Source organism: Trachurus japonicus, chromosome 3, assembly GCF_045865225.1.
Source record: "Trachurus japonicus isolate A0001 chromosome 3, Traja_1.0".
In the NCBI taxonomy this organism is placed as follows: Eukaryota; Metazoa; Chordata; class Actinopteri; order Carangiformes; family Carangidae; genus Trachurus; species Trachurus japonicus.
The window spans coordinates 26424232-26437715 of NC_140909.1; the positions used below are offsets into that span (position 1 = coordinate 26424232).

General features: G+C 51.0%; 1 protein-coding gene across 10 annotated transcripts in view; it reads right to left on the minus strand.

The window, feature by feature from the left end:
• The window catches only part of vps13c (vacuolar protein sorting 13 homolog C), a 37056-nt gene that overhangs the window by 11630 nt on the left and 11942 nt on the right, over positions 1 to 13484 (minus strand). For 5 of the 10 annotated variants that reach the window (XM_085767955.1, XM_085767916.1, XM_085767899.1 and 2 more), the window contains 33 exons: positions 13075 to 13379; positions 12748 to 12895; positions 12560 to 12668; positions 12312 to 12436; positions 12007 to 12163; positions 11814 to 11893; positions 11660 to 11719; positions 11264 to 11417; positions 11038 to 11157; positions 10860 to 10963; positions 10559 to 10726; positions 9849 to 10153; positions 9616 to 9763; positions 9106 to 9247; positions 8908 to 9029; positions 8427 to 8593; positions 8086 to 8339; positions 7209 to 7435; positions 6777 to 6869; positions 6434 to 6667; positions 6220 to 6351; positions 6038 to 6127; positions 4636 to 4791; positions 3590 to 3854; positions 3340 to 3500; positions 3116 to 3237; positions 2528 to 2825; positions 1661 to 2050; positions 1351 to 1455; positions 996 to 1151; positions 646 to 771; positions 416 to 549; positions 196 to 322 (listed from right to left, as the gene is read on the minus strand). In XM_085767955.1, the coding sequence (XP_085624081.1) occupies positions 196 to 322; positions 416 to 549; positions 646 to 771; positions 996 to 1151; positions 1351 to 1455; positions 1661 to 2050; positions 2528 to 2825; positions 3116 to 3237; positions 3340 to 3500; positions 3590 to 3854; positions 4636 to 4791; positions 6038 to 6127; positions 6220 to 6351; positions 6434 to 6667; positions 6777 to 6869; positions 7209 to 7435; positions 8086 to 8339; positions 8427 to 8593; positions 8908 to 9029; positions 9106 to 9247; positions 9616 to 9763; positions 9849 to 10153; positions 10559 to 10726; positions 10860 to 10963; positions 11038 to 11157; positions 11264 to 11417; positions 11660 to 11719; positions 11814 to 11893; positions 12007 to 12163; positions 12312 to 12436; positions 12560 to 12668; positions 12748 to 12895; positions 13075 to 13379 (5484 nt within the window). Of the gene's footprint in view, positions 1 to 195; positions 323 to 415; positions 550 to 645; positions 772 to 995; positions 1152 to 1350; positions 1456 to 1660; positions 2051 to 2527; positions 2826 to 3115; positions 3238 to 3339; positions 3501 to 3589; positions 3855 to 4635; positions 4792 to 6037; positions 6128 to 6219; positions 6352 to 6433; positions 6668 to 6776; positions 6870 to 7208; positions 7439 to 8085; positions 8340 to 8426; positions 8594 to 8907; positions 9030 to 9105; positions 9248 to 9615; positions 9764 to 9848; positions 10154 to 10558; positions 10727 to 10859; positions 10964 to 11037; positions 11158 to 11263; positions 11418 to 11659; positions 11720 to 11813; positions 11894 to 12006; positions 12164 to 12311; positions 12437 to 12559; positions 12669 to 12747; positions 12896 to 13074; positions 13380 to 13484 lie in introns of all 10 variants that reach the window. The other 5 variants (XM_085767929.1, XM_085767921.1, XM_085767907.1 and 2 more) reach the window with 1 other exon arrangement.

Genomic DNA, 13484 nt, shown 5'->3' on the forward strand with positions numbered 1-13484 from the left:
GCTGTGTCTATCACAGGAATCTGAGCGGCGACGCTGATTCGCTTGGCCCTCTGAGGTTTTCAGGCAATGAATGAGGCCAGACCCTCCCTGCGAAATGAAATAAAATGCCTTTCCGGGAGAGGCTGGTTTTACGAGGCTACCGTGTTCCTACATCTGACCTGGACCAGTCTGGCTGTGGAAACACTGAGCACTGACCTTCAGCAGGTCCAGGTCTCCTGCATGCTCCATGCAGCTCCAGCTGAGCATCCGGACTCCTGCTGGGTCGTCCCACACAAACCGCTGAGCCTGACCCGGTTTGAGCTCGTGAACCACGGCCGAGCCACTGGGGAGAGACAGAGTCCACAGTTTGTCATCAGCAGAGAAGACATTTGGACTGAACAGCAGCAGGTTTGTGTGTGTGTGTGTGTGGACTGACCTCTGCTTGTAGCTGATGCTAACCCAGGGCGTGTGGTTAACCAGCAGGGCGGGAGCTGCTCCCTCATAATAATCACTGAAGCTGATGACAGTGGAGTGATCAGCGACGTTGACGTCGACAATGATCCCGCCACACTACAACACACACACACGCACACATACACATACATGAGGAATCCTGACACACACTGAACTGAGTAAATTGGCCTGTAATTGCTGACAGACACTGACCACATCCAGGCTCAGCAGGGTGCCGTTGTCCTGCTGGTTGAAGAAGAAGAACTTGGACGTGGAGTCAGATCCAACCACACGGACACACAACTTCCCCGAGCCGTTCTCTGGCCACAGAGGAAGGCACTGTAACACAATAACAAGAGCAACAACAACACTGTGAGAACAACAAGTGTGGTCTGCTCTGAGTACCTCTCAGTCCAGGTCTGGACGTACAGAGAGTACGGCTCCATCTGGTCGATGTCAGGAGGCGTGACATCACAAACACAGGTGAAACAGACCCTGACGTCTCCTCACCCACGATCAAAAGCACAGCGCTCACAGCAGCGCATCGTGGGCAACAGGCTCACCTCAGTGGAGGCGACGTAGTGCCACCTGGTGGAGCCGTGGCTTGTGACCTCTCCCACCTCCAGCTCGAAAGACGACTTGTTCACGAGTGTGTAAAACGGACTCATGGTGACAATCCGGGTCAGGTTAAAACTGCTCATCTGGATGCTCACGCCCACCTGGATAGACGCACACACACACAAACACACAGTTCAGAGTCAGCTGATTGTTACAGAGAGGACTTTATACTCCGTGGAGCTTTTGACCACATCCCACTGTCTTCATCAGCAGGTAATTTGACTTTCGACCTGGAGCGTCTACAGATGAAGACTGTGTGACTCGGTCAGAAGCTCAATAAGAAGTCAGGGTTTCAGTCACCAGGAAGTCCATGTTGTTGGAGGGGCAGCGAACGCAGCCGGAACTCCCAACGGTGTCCAGAGAGAAACCATCAGACCAGGAGCTGGTGGAGATGCACAACTGGAGCTGCAACCGCACAACACACAGTTACAAAAAACAACCACACACTGAGCTTGTGCCATTACTACTGTATGACACCACACAGCTCTCTGCTCTAACTTCTGTTAAGATATTAAACTTTCATTCATTCATTCATCTTCTGTACCGCCTATCTCAACTGACTTATGATTTTAAATCTTTGTGGACTGTATCGCCCAGGTGTTGGTCTCACCTTGCTCTTGCTGAACAGGGTTTTCTTCCTGAAGGAGAACAGGATGATGTCTCTAAAGTCTGCCGGGTGTTTGACGCTGACATCCTCCGCTCTGTATTGCAGCACTCGCGACGTCTTGTTGATGATCCAGTACGGGCTGAAGAGCGACAGCAGCAGGCGACTTGACGTCCTCGTCACGTGGATGCTCACGTCCACCGTCATGTCGGGGTCTGAGTCGCAGGCGAGACACGCAGCGAAGAACTCTGGCATGTCCTGCGTGACGCGAATGTGTCCGTGCCAGTCTCGGCCCTGATACCTCATCAGCACCAATGACACGATCTCACCTGAGACACGAGCGTTCAGCAGGTCTGACACGCTGCCCTCGGGGAGCTCATAGGAGTCTGCTGAGCTCTAAGAAAGAAAGACCAGACACATCAGATTAAACAAGATTACATCAGATCAAATCAGATTAATCACTGAGTTACATTAAACCGGATTGAATCAGAGAAAAACCAGACCTGGGGCCTGTACTACGAAGCAGGATTTGGGCTTAGCCAGGTAGCTTCAGCTCTGGGTTTTCCGTACTACAACGGGATACATCTCCACAATAACTTAAGCTGAACGGCTAACCTGGTCCAGAGGTTATGCTCGAGATCACTGGGGATAAAAGCACCGCCTCCTGATCAATCAGTTCTCAGATAGACTGGGAAACTCTGGGTTGACTTACCGAGTTGATAACCACCGCTGTGTGACCGCGATTGTTCGGTCAAGTGAAGCCGGGTAACTGGAAAATACCCTGGGTATGTTGAACTTGCGTCGTATTACAGGCCCCAGATTGGATTAAACTAAACTAACCTGACATAACCTAGTGTGTGGGTGTGTTGCTACCTCCATCATGTAGCGGACGGTGTATGGCAACAGGTTGCGTAGTGTGGCCACCGGATGCAGGTGGATCACGTAGGCGGGGTCCCAGTCCTCTTCTCCGTGGCTGGCGATATGTCGGAGGTCATCGGGGACGGCGAGCGTGCTGACCATCAGTGGCAAGAGGCCACTCTCTGTGGCGGGACACTGCAGCAACGAGCGCACCTCTGAGCTGTGATGGACCTGCTCCTTCCAGGCTACGCAGGTGGCGGACGGAGCGTACTGTCCTTCCAGAGGACCAGACGGACGGATGAACAGCTGACACCTGGAGGGACAACAGATCATCAACACCTGTGGCAGCGCCTTGACCTGTTGCCATAGGATCTACAGAGACCTGTCCTGACGTCTGTCTGCTAAATAAACCTGAGAGTCACCGCCTCTGAACTCAGAGCTTCAACCTCTGACCAGGGAACTTGTCACTCTAAATTGTTAAATCGTTGAATGAATGAAGCTTCTGTTTTAAAGTTGACAGTCGAAGACACGAAACAGATGTGTATTGTTATGTCCTTTAAAATGTCCCAGCCCCCGCCTCTGAGCAAGGCAGTGTGATGGTACCTGTATGTTTCCAAGGCAACATGAAACTCTGTCTCTGGCTCAGCCTGTCCAACGCTCTGCAGAGTCCGGGATGTGGGACAGTACCTCAGGATGGTGAACGGCACAGAGAAGTGATTCTTGATCTGAGGACGGAACGATGAGGACAGAGAGAGAGAAAGATGAGACACAGATGGAGGCTCAGAGACAGATGAGGACGTCTTCGTGCTCAGACTGTGGAGACAGACCTGCAGGGGCGAGCGGATGGTGATGACCTTGTTGCCCTCGGCAGCATCGATCTGCAGCAGTACGGAAACAGCTTCCTGCAGCATTGGGCCGCGGATGTTGTAGAGACACCGACCTGGTTTGTCCACGGCGATGTTGGCGATCTCACTGTACCCAGAAGGCACTGCAGGTTCAGAGACACATAGTTACTCAGATGCATGCTACACGGACGGACAGCGGATGGTGAGGAAGCGGGCGTCTGAGGTTTCTAACCCATGGTCAGGTTGAACAGGCAGCTCTCCTGCCGCTGCAGAGCCGACAGTTTTCCCCGTGAAGAGGGTTCGAACACCGAGTGCTCCAGGTCGAGGCACCGGCCCTCCGCCAGCTCGTGGAGTTTCCCCTGCAGCGCCGCTCCCACCGGCCGCAGGTTGGCGCTGTGCTGCACCATGAGTGGGATCCCCAGACTGTTCTTGATGGTGAAGGGGGCCTTCTCCTTCAGGGAGGAGTCACAGCTGGAGGCGGCGACCTCCGAGAACACCTGGTCAAAACATGCAGTGACATCATCAGTCTGCTGCGTCAAACTACAACTGTGACCTGACATCGGCCCAATTCCAATCCGCCCCCTGAAGACTCAAGCCCTGAACCCTCACTGACTTAAGTGACGTCAGCTCTAAGTGACAGAGTGTGAGAGTCTGTGAGGGTCCAGATGCTGTAAACATGAATGGAACAGCACTTACCCACTCTCACGACACGTTACCTTGACAACAAAATGTTGTTGACTCCGGATAATTTACCGTACTTTCAATACGCACAAGGTGTGTGAGGGAGGCGGACTCAAAACAAAATATTCCTGGATCAGATCTGATCAAATTATCATCAATAATCACAAACGTTAATACTGACAGTAAACTTCTTTTTTTTCTCTCTTTCTTTTTTGGTTGTTGCTCCTGTCCATTAACAATAAAGAGACCGGCGGAGCTCTCTCTGACTACGTGTGTTAATTTACTTTTCTTTTTTTTTTAACACTCGCGTTCCGACGGCATCCCATGTGTTTGACTTCAAAACGCTATGAACTGTGGGTAATTCCCCTACCCAAAGTCAGCATCGGTGCTGACTTACGGTAAGGGGGCAGTAAGGGCTCATTCACTGACTCACTGACTTGATGATCTGACAACGGAACAGCCCTCACACACTCACGGACTTCCCGCGAACGCGCCTCTAAGTCAGTGAGTCCGTGAGGGGTTGGATTGGAATTGGGCCATCATCATCACACCTGGCAAGGTCGGGTCACAGGTGTGATGATGTCACTGCTGCAGTACCTTGCTGAGGTGGTAGAAGACGTTGAGGCTGCTCTGGGACACAGTGATGTTCATGGTGTCCTTTGAGCAGATGCTGACAGATGTGCGTGGTTCAGGCAGAACTATGAAGTCGTCTCCGTGGACTGGACTCTTGTCCTGGACTGGACTGGTCTTTACCTGCAGGGACAAATGACAACAGTGAGGTCATCAGACCATCAACCGGCTGCTCCCAGCCTCACAGTGGGATGATGAACCATCAGGTAATGTTGGCTGCTGTGACTCAAATTACAACAGTGAGGTTTTGAAACCAGGTGTGACCACAGAGCAGTTGTTTGGGGGGGGACACGTCATCACACATTAAAGAGGAACTATGTAGGAATTGTAGCTTACCTATGCTGCTACATGTTTACCTTAATATAACAGCTTTGCAACTTGTCACAGGGAGAATGGAGGCACTCTGTCCTCCACGTCGCGTCTCTTTGCTGAAAACCAACCTTGCAAGATCGGAGCCTCCCCAGTGTCCCAGTTCTCATCTCTGCACTCCACGTAACTCGTAATCTCTTGTTTATGACCAAGGGGGCAGTTGTCGGTCTGAGAAGTGAAGCTCACTTCTGCGTTCAAAAAACTGCAATCCCCCCGGCTTCCTCTGGGGGCTGGTGTCAGAAGGGAGCATTCTCCATAGACCCCCATGTTAAAATCGCCAACTTTACATCCTCAATAAACATGTTAAAAGCCTGGTGTCAGCACGTTTTTTTTCTCAATCGATAGTTTCTACCCCCGCACACACTCTGAGGGGGGTGAATTTTTTTTTTACTCTACCGTTTTACTGTTATTAGGTTAAAACTCTGGCCAATTAGGGCACGGAAACGTTGAGTGACAGGTCCAAGCAGCTCCGTGGACAGCTGCTTCGAGGCCAGTGGGCGGGTTCTCAGCCGGTAAATCAACATGGCGCTGTTCAGGCCGCCATATTTGAGTCACAAAAACGAATCCCCAAAACCAATGGGTGACGTCACGGGTGCTACGTCCATATTTTTTACAGTCTATGTTTATGACGGATAATATTACACATATACACATGTCGTAACATCGTATATGATATATAACGTATGTACCGCTCTATTGATTGATTTCTTGTCAGCTTTGTTGTAAACAAATGCACATGGCCAGGAGGAAGGTTAGCAAAACAGCAGAAATGCAACCTGCATAGTTCCCCTTTAAAGTGATAGCTGTGGTTCCAGTTCTTTCTGCTGGTTCTATTTTCCCACCGGGTGAATGATCATATTCCTCCACACAAACACTGCAGCTCTGCAAACACTGCTGCCCACAGCAGCCCACCACAAGTCACTGCTCCTGGAGTTCACCCAGACTGTGACACTGGCATTAATCATGGAGAGAGACAGAAACAGCAGTTAGAGAGTTTGACCTTGAGCTCCAGGTTCCATCTTCGTTTGCCTCCGTCCACTCGTTCAATCAGAGGTTCCCAGACTGCATGGACTTCATTGAAGTAGTTCACCTGCAGAGACAGCAGGCGTCAACGGGTGAGGACACAGGTAAGGAGACAAGTGAGAAGAGAGGACAAGGATGACAGGGACAGGTCGTTCTCACCTCCAGCGTGATGTTGCTTGTCAGCTGCAGCAGAGACGTCCAGTTCTTGGCCGTCCCGCTGAGGGACAACTCGGCGAGCAGCAGAGGGACAGTCCGATGACCAAGACCGGACTCCAGTGTTACCTGGACGACCTGGGGGGCAACGACACCTCATCAACAGGAAAGAGTTGCGTTTGTGAATTAAAGGGCTCAGACACATTAGATGTCCCGGTACCTTGACCTCAGCGGTGAAGCTCTCGCCCTCGTTACGACCATCCTGCTCTCTGAAGCTCTCTGTGACCTCCGAGGCAGGCTCCACCCCCAGGAACCAGTAGTTACAGTTGTAGATGTTCATGACGGACCACAGGTCGCCCACACTGGGCTCAGAAACCTGACTCTGCTCGTCACGCTGCTTCGCTGTCATGGCAGCAGTGATGGTCGACACGGTGTTGAGGATAAAGGGAGAGATCTGTGGGACGGAGAAGCTGGTTACGCCTTCATTGACTGCTCGTCTTTACATTCATTCATGTTCATGTGGTTCTGATTTAAACATGTTGTCTTTGGGTCAGTGAACGCACCTTAACAATCACTTCCTCCACTGTCACAGAGCCACTCAAGGGGCGGGCACGGTGGGTTTTGGTTTCCAATGCGACTGAGCAGGGTCTCAACACCTGTGGGACAAAGAAAGACCGATGAGTAACAGCAGGTGATGGGTTCACTTGCTCTTTAATGGGCCCTCAGTGTTGCCTGTTTGAGCCTCTCACTACACCTGAATTGTGCCAATGGGCTCTATGCACAGCTCCACTACTTCCTGAAGTTAAGGCGGCTTCTTTATTTCCATTATTGGACAATCTGATTAATCCAGGTGTGTCTGTCCAATAATGTAAGACAGGAAACAAAGGAGCAGCCTTAAGTTCAGGAAGTAGTGGAGCTGTGCAAAGAGCCCATAGATGAGGAACATCAGTGACAATGAGGGAACGCATGAAGCCGATGTGGTGACATGATCTTACAGTGGTGACAGCCTTGTCCCCTTGGTTTCGGATGAAGGGGCAGGCAAGGACCTTCAACTCCCTCAGGTTGGCTCTCATGTCCTGGGTGCCATCGTCCTCCTCCTGCAGGCTGAAGTCACACTGAAAGGAGGCCACCAGGGCGGGGGCGTCCGCCTTCATCAGGTTGGCTACAAACACCACCTCCGGGTCCACGACCACCGCCCGGAGACGAGTCCTGAGGGACGGACCTGCTGAGGAGGAGGCAGAGAATCATCAGATAGGTAGAACAACCCCTGTTGTTGTGTCTCATTGAGGAATGCATTAATGCTGTCATATTCAGATCACCAAGAAAAGGTGTTAGCGGTCTAAGTGCAGTTTATAGGACAGGTGCAGGCCCCTGCAGGCTGTGACAACATGATGTGAACGAGTCATCTGAAAGTTGACCAAAATACCTACGACATGAGGTTGTCAGATTGCTCGCCAAGGATACCGGTTTACTAAAGGTTTGCGTGTGAAAAACGTGTGCAAACACATGTTGAAGCTGATCTACTAACCGGACACACCGAGGATTGCCTTTCTCTAATAGGCAACATAGCACTCGCAATACATTAAGCATGTTTGCCTTAATGAATATGCAAATATGGGTGTTTCTCCATTTAAATACTGCGGTTTACGGGTGTTGTCATTCAGGGGGTTACTCTTAGTAGATCACCCGTTTTGAGTGTGCTAACCAAACATGCAAAATTTTACCAGGAGCAGGCAAATTTAGTGCCCCTTATCTGGGATCTTAGGAAATCAGGCCTGACCACTGACCAGTGTTTTACCTCAGTGGTCGAAACTAGTCTCGGTGCAGAACCACCTCCACTCCTTTGTGTCTGTGTTCAGGTGTCAATCTTACCGGTCCTGGCATCGGCCCGAGGTTCGGCGGTCTGCCTCAGGGGTAGTTTATCACCGGCTGCAGCGGTGGCAGTCGGAGCACCGTTCTGTGGTAGAGCCTGCAGGAAGAAATCTGCCACGGCCATCAGGAACTCCACACTGGCGCACAGGTAGAGCTTCTGCAGAACGGCCACCAGCTCCCGCTCGCCACCCCTCTGTCGATATGTCACGTCGATCATCGTCTCCGAGCTGTCCTCGTCCCTTCGCCTCACCATCCTGTAACCGTGACAACAAAAGGCTGGGTTCATAAACATGCTTTGGGATAACAATTGATCAGAGAGCAGAGAGGCGGGGGCCTGTTACCGTGACGTCACCCTCTCCATGCCAGTCCGCAGGTCGTCCAGTGTACAGGAGGTGAGGATGGTGGTCACCTCCATGCTGCCGTGGGCCATGACCCGCCCCGAGGTCTTCAGCAGGTGGAGGGTGAACTCCCCGAGTCTGAGGTGCTGCTGGTGCTGGAGGTCTGGTGGCTGCAGGAAGAAGGAACAACGGTCAGTTACAAACACCGCCAGGCTGAACCTGGACCAGATCGGACGAAACATACCAGACCCAGCTGAGCCATTGAACTAGAACCTGAAACATATCAAAGTCAGCTGGAGCCGACTCTGAACCAGTTATACAAGAACCAGCTGATCTGCAAATCAATAACATCAGAACCAGCGGATCCACAAACCCAAAACCAGCTGATCATGAACCACTGGCCCAAAACCAGCTGATCCTGAAGCACCCCCCACCCCCGACCCTCATTCATTTCTACCAGGTTTTCATTCTTCACGTGACTGACCAGTTTTGGGTCGCTGCTGTACAGAACCAGACCCAGAGCCTCGATGTTGAGGTTGAACTTCAGGGACTCCAGGTCTTCATCAGCCTCATCATCACTGGTCACAGTCGACATCCCAGCATCACCTGCAGACACACATGTCACATGACCAAAGCAACCCAGACACATGACCTTAGTTGTGTGAACATGCGTGTGTCAGACCTGATGGGGGGTCTCCGCCCACTTGAATCTGCAGGCTGGCCCCCTCTTGTCTTCGGGCGGTGGGCTCCAAGCTGCCAGCCTCTCCCAGGTTCTCCGTCAGGATCCTGAGTAGTACCTTCAGGTCGTCCTGGCTCAGCTCCACCTGTGGGCGGAGAATAGTATAGTATATATTGCCCTGGTTTGCAAAAGTCCATCAGCTTGAACTGAGACTAGCTCGGCACAAAGACAGGGAACAGGGCAAACTGCTGGTCTGGCCCAAAACTAGGTCCTGGAGCTGATGCCTACAGAGACTAATGGGTCCAACCACTAGAAACGATGATGCTGTAGACAAAGACAATCAGAAAAGACTGTACCTGTGGTGGTCTACAAGTGGACTGGTTGTAAAGACAAGAACTGGAGTCAGAAACATTCAGACAGAGATCAGAGATTCAACAGACCTAATGCTCCTGTACTGGTCTGATGTGGTCTTCAACAAAGAAAATCACACACACACACAGCTCCTCTTCCTACCTTCATGGGTTTCAGATCGCCATCGATCTCCACAGCCGCCATCTTCTTGTACCAGGAAGCGGCGAGGTTCCTCTTGATGTTCAAGTGCAAGTTGACCGGCTCCAGCAGCTCGATGTGGGGTTGGTCTGGGACCAGGTCTACACAGGTCCTGGAGGACAACAGGAAACAGGTGTCTCTGTCTGGACTCATACTGACAGAATGAGTAGAAGCAGCAGAGGGTCGATGTGACTCACCTGGAGAGTTTAAGCTGCGTCAGCTGGACATTCATGTTGTCGATGACAGCCGGCAGCGGACACCCATCCACAGGCAGCAGCGAGAAGCTGTTTCCCACCGTGATCAAACCCAGGTCCATCACCAGTGCATCATGGGAGGTAGATGATTGGGGGATGATGATGACTGGAGCCTTCAGGTTGATGTCCATGGACAGACGGAAACTCTTCTGGGCAAAGTCTCGGACACTGGACGCTGCCTTCTCGGCGGCCTGAGCCGTAGCAGCACTTAGAGCTTCTTTAGCCGTCTGGAAGTTGCTGGTGAAGTTCTGAATAAAAAAAACCCCCAAAAAAACAAACATTTTTATCAATCAAAACCGTTTTTAAGGCACGATTGAACCAGAGTCTCAGACTAGTTCCACTCACGTCCTGTTGCCAAATTTTAATGATTGGGATGAAATCTTGAGTTGTGGCTTAAACGTGTTTTGAAACTTTGACTTCTGACCTTTAGCAACCAAAAGAGTGAATGTTTGTTTGTACCAAATGTGAAAAAGCTCCTTCAAGGTATCCCTGACACATCATATCCATGAGAGTGAGAGAGATGATCTGAAAACATTATGGTTGCTCTAACTGTCATCGGTGAGGAGGAATCAAACCAATACAACTGACATGAACAGATGTGAAATAAAAGCCAAAGGAGAGGAAGAAGCTGCGGATTAAGGACAAGGACTCACCAACAGAGATGTGACGAACTTGTGCAGGTAAACCATCTGGATGCAGCCCATGTTCAGCTTTATACTGCCGTCCGTCTTGGACGTGTCGGCGTAACCAGCGCCCTCTGTGGCGCTGGGAGTCAGACTCATTGCAAAGCTGAACACCTCATCCCCCACGATGGAGATGGCCTGGAGGAGAGGAAGTCACCACAGATCAACATGGCTCAGCACTCATTACAGAACACAGTTAGTCCAGGTAGGACCACTCAAAGCCTCGTTCCACGGTGGTCTGAGGTGAGTGGAGGTCACACAGCTGACTCACCTTCTTGTGGATGCTTTTGGGATCCACGTTGAGAACGATGAAATCTCGGAGGCGTGCTGCTATGTGTGTCTGAGGTCCTTGCATCACTAAAGAGCCGTTAATCCCTGAAGGACAGAACCAGTCAGTTAACTGAGGTCGGCTCAGTGGTGACAGACTAACAGCTGCTACCTGACCCTACCTTGGATCTTGATGTCGGCCATGTTGCAGCTCTGGTCACAGACCAAAACATTGAAGGCTCCCAGTGCTACCACCACCTTCAGGTCGATGACCTCACAGTCTGCAGGTGACACCAGGGCAGCTGACGGGAAACACAACGAAATACCACCATGAAGATGCTAACAGGTTCTAGTTGAACAATCAGATACTTCACCGGCTTGGTGTGTGTTTGTGTGTTTTGTACTGACTGGACTTGGCAGACACCGTCTTGTCCTCCGTCTTCAAGTTGGTTTCTCTCTCTACAGGCGACACGCTGCCTGACGACAGGGCGGCCGACATGAAGTTGATGGCTGAGAGCAGAGCCTCGGTGTGGAGCATTAAATCCAGCGAGGTAAAGGTCACCTGGGGAGCAGGTACACAACAACTGAACAACATGTGGCGTTACGACTTCACGTACATTCATGAGGCTTTCCATCCTTATTCAGGGATGTTACTCAATCCTTCTGGAAAGTGCCAATAATCAGTTTGTTGTGTCAGAGTCATTTTTACTGGGTTTTATTTCCCACAGACTTCTACATGGTCACTGTATGAACAGATGAAACCTGATGATGTGTCAGTGTGTCAGTGGATCGACTGTCACTCACGTTGATCATCTGCTCGGTATTCTTGTAGGTGGTGGAGAAGTTGGGCCCCGAGCGGTCAGCCTGAGAGCACACAATCAGGTTAGTCACTGCTCTGACCAATCACAGTCCACCTGCGCAGGTCGTAACATATACTGTGACTTAGTGATGTCATCACCTTGAAATACTGCACTTTGAGCAATTCAGCTCCGGACTCCACTGAAGAACTGATGAGACACAACGGCTCGCCACTTGAATCTGAGACAGGATGAAATCAAAGGAATGAAATCGAAACAACTAGACAGAGTAGAAACCACCATAAGACACCATAGGAACCACTCGAGGACACCCTAGTTTTCTGTAGGACTCACCTCTGAACTCCAGACACTTCATTGTGATCTTGTTGATGTACATGGTAGCACACATGTCGTACTTCCTGACTTTCGTGTCGATTCCCAGGTGAGCGACGTGAAAGAGCAGGAAAGGCGACTCTTGGACCTCTTTGGGTTTCTTCAGGGTCAGCAGCACCTTGACAAGAGAGTAGATGAAGTAGATGAGAACTAATAATTCATCACCAGACCTGCAGCTACGGGACCACGAGGACCACGTGGGGTTCAGCTTTTGGTTCTTCTTCTGATGTTCTTGAAGGACTTGTCGCGGGTTTCAGACTCTGTACCTCTTCGATTTCGAAGTTAAGAAGAACGTTGACGGTGTTTTCAGTCGGGACTCCATTGATGTGAGGCATCACGTCAGCCCCCCTCTGTAGCGACACCACCTGCTGCTCGGCAATCTCCGCCTTCCCTGAGAAGACAGGACAGGTGGTATCAGTGTCTGGTCAGTTGCTCCACACAGATCGATTTCACATTTGACTGAAAAATCAAGGACACAATCAGTCCTAACTCAATCTTCCCATGATGCTCTTACCTTGAGCCACCTGTCTCTTTACGTCCATGCTGAGCTCTTTACTTCCCTCCCCGATGTTCTCCACCAGGATCTTCATCAACACAGCGAGGTCTTCCTCACCTAGACTCATCTAATGGAAACACAGCACAGAAGCATGTCTCAGTCTGACCGACAGTCTCAGCTCCAGCCACAGCACAGAGGACACCTACGTTGAGCGATCGCAGGACTCCTTGGACCTGGACTCCCGGGATCTTCGTGAACCAGGAAGCAGCCAGGTTTCGGGTGACGAGCAGCTCTGTGTTGATTGGCTGAAGGATCTCAATATCCAGCTGAGAGGAGCCTGACGTCAGCATGGTTCTGAAACGACATTGGTTCGACATTTACTCAGCTTTCTGTCTCAGTTGGATCTTCATCACAATCAAGAAGAACAACAGCTCAGTTTGTTGTTCTGTGGAGAAACAGCTGCTTCTGTTCAGTTTGCCATCGGTCAACAGGTCAGAGATCAGAGGTCACCATGACACTGGTCCAGTTGTTACCTGGAGAGTTTGAGCTGCGTCAGCTTCACATCCATCTTCTCCACCACTGCTGGGAGAGAGAAACCTTCAGCAGGCAGCAGGGAGAAGCTGTTTCCCACCGTAATCAGACCCAGGTCCACCACTACTGCATTGCGGGAGGTGGAAGACTGGGGGATGATGATGAGCGGCGCCTTCAGCTTGATGTCCATGGACAGACGGAAACTCTTCTGGGCAAAGTCTCGGACGCTGGACGCTGCTTTCTCTGCAGCCTGAGCCGTGGCGGCACTCAAAGCCTCTTTGGCTGTCTGGAAGTTGTCAACAAACATCTGAAGGACAAAAGGAGAAACCACACAGAGATGGGAGTGGGGGTGTCACTGTGAGGCGTTCACTGTACCAACCGGAGTGTACAGGTTAATTTCTGTTTCATAAAC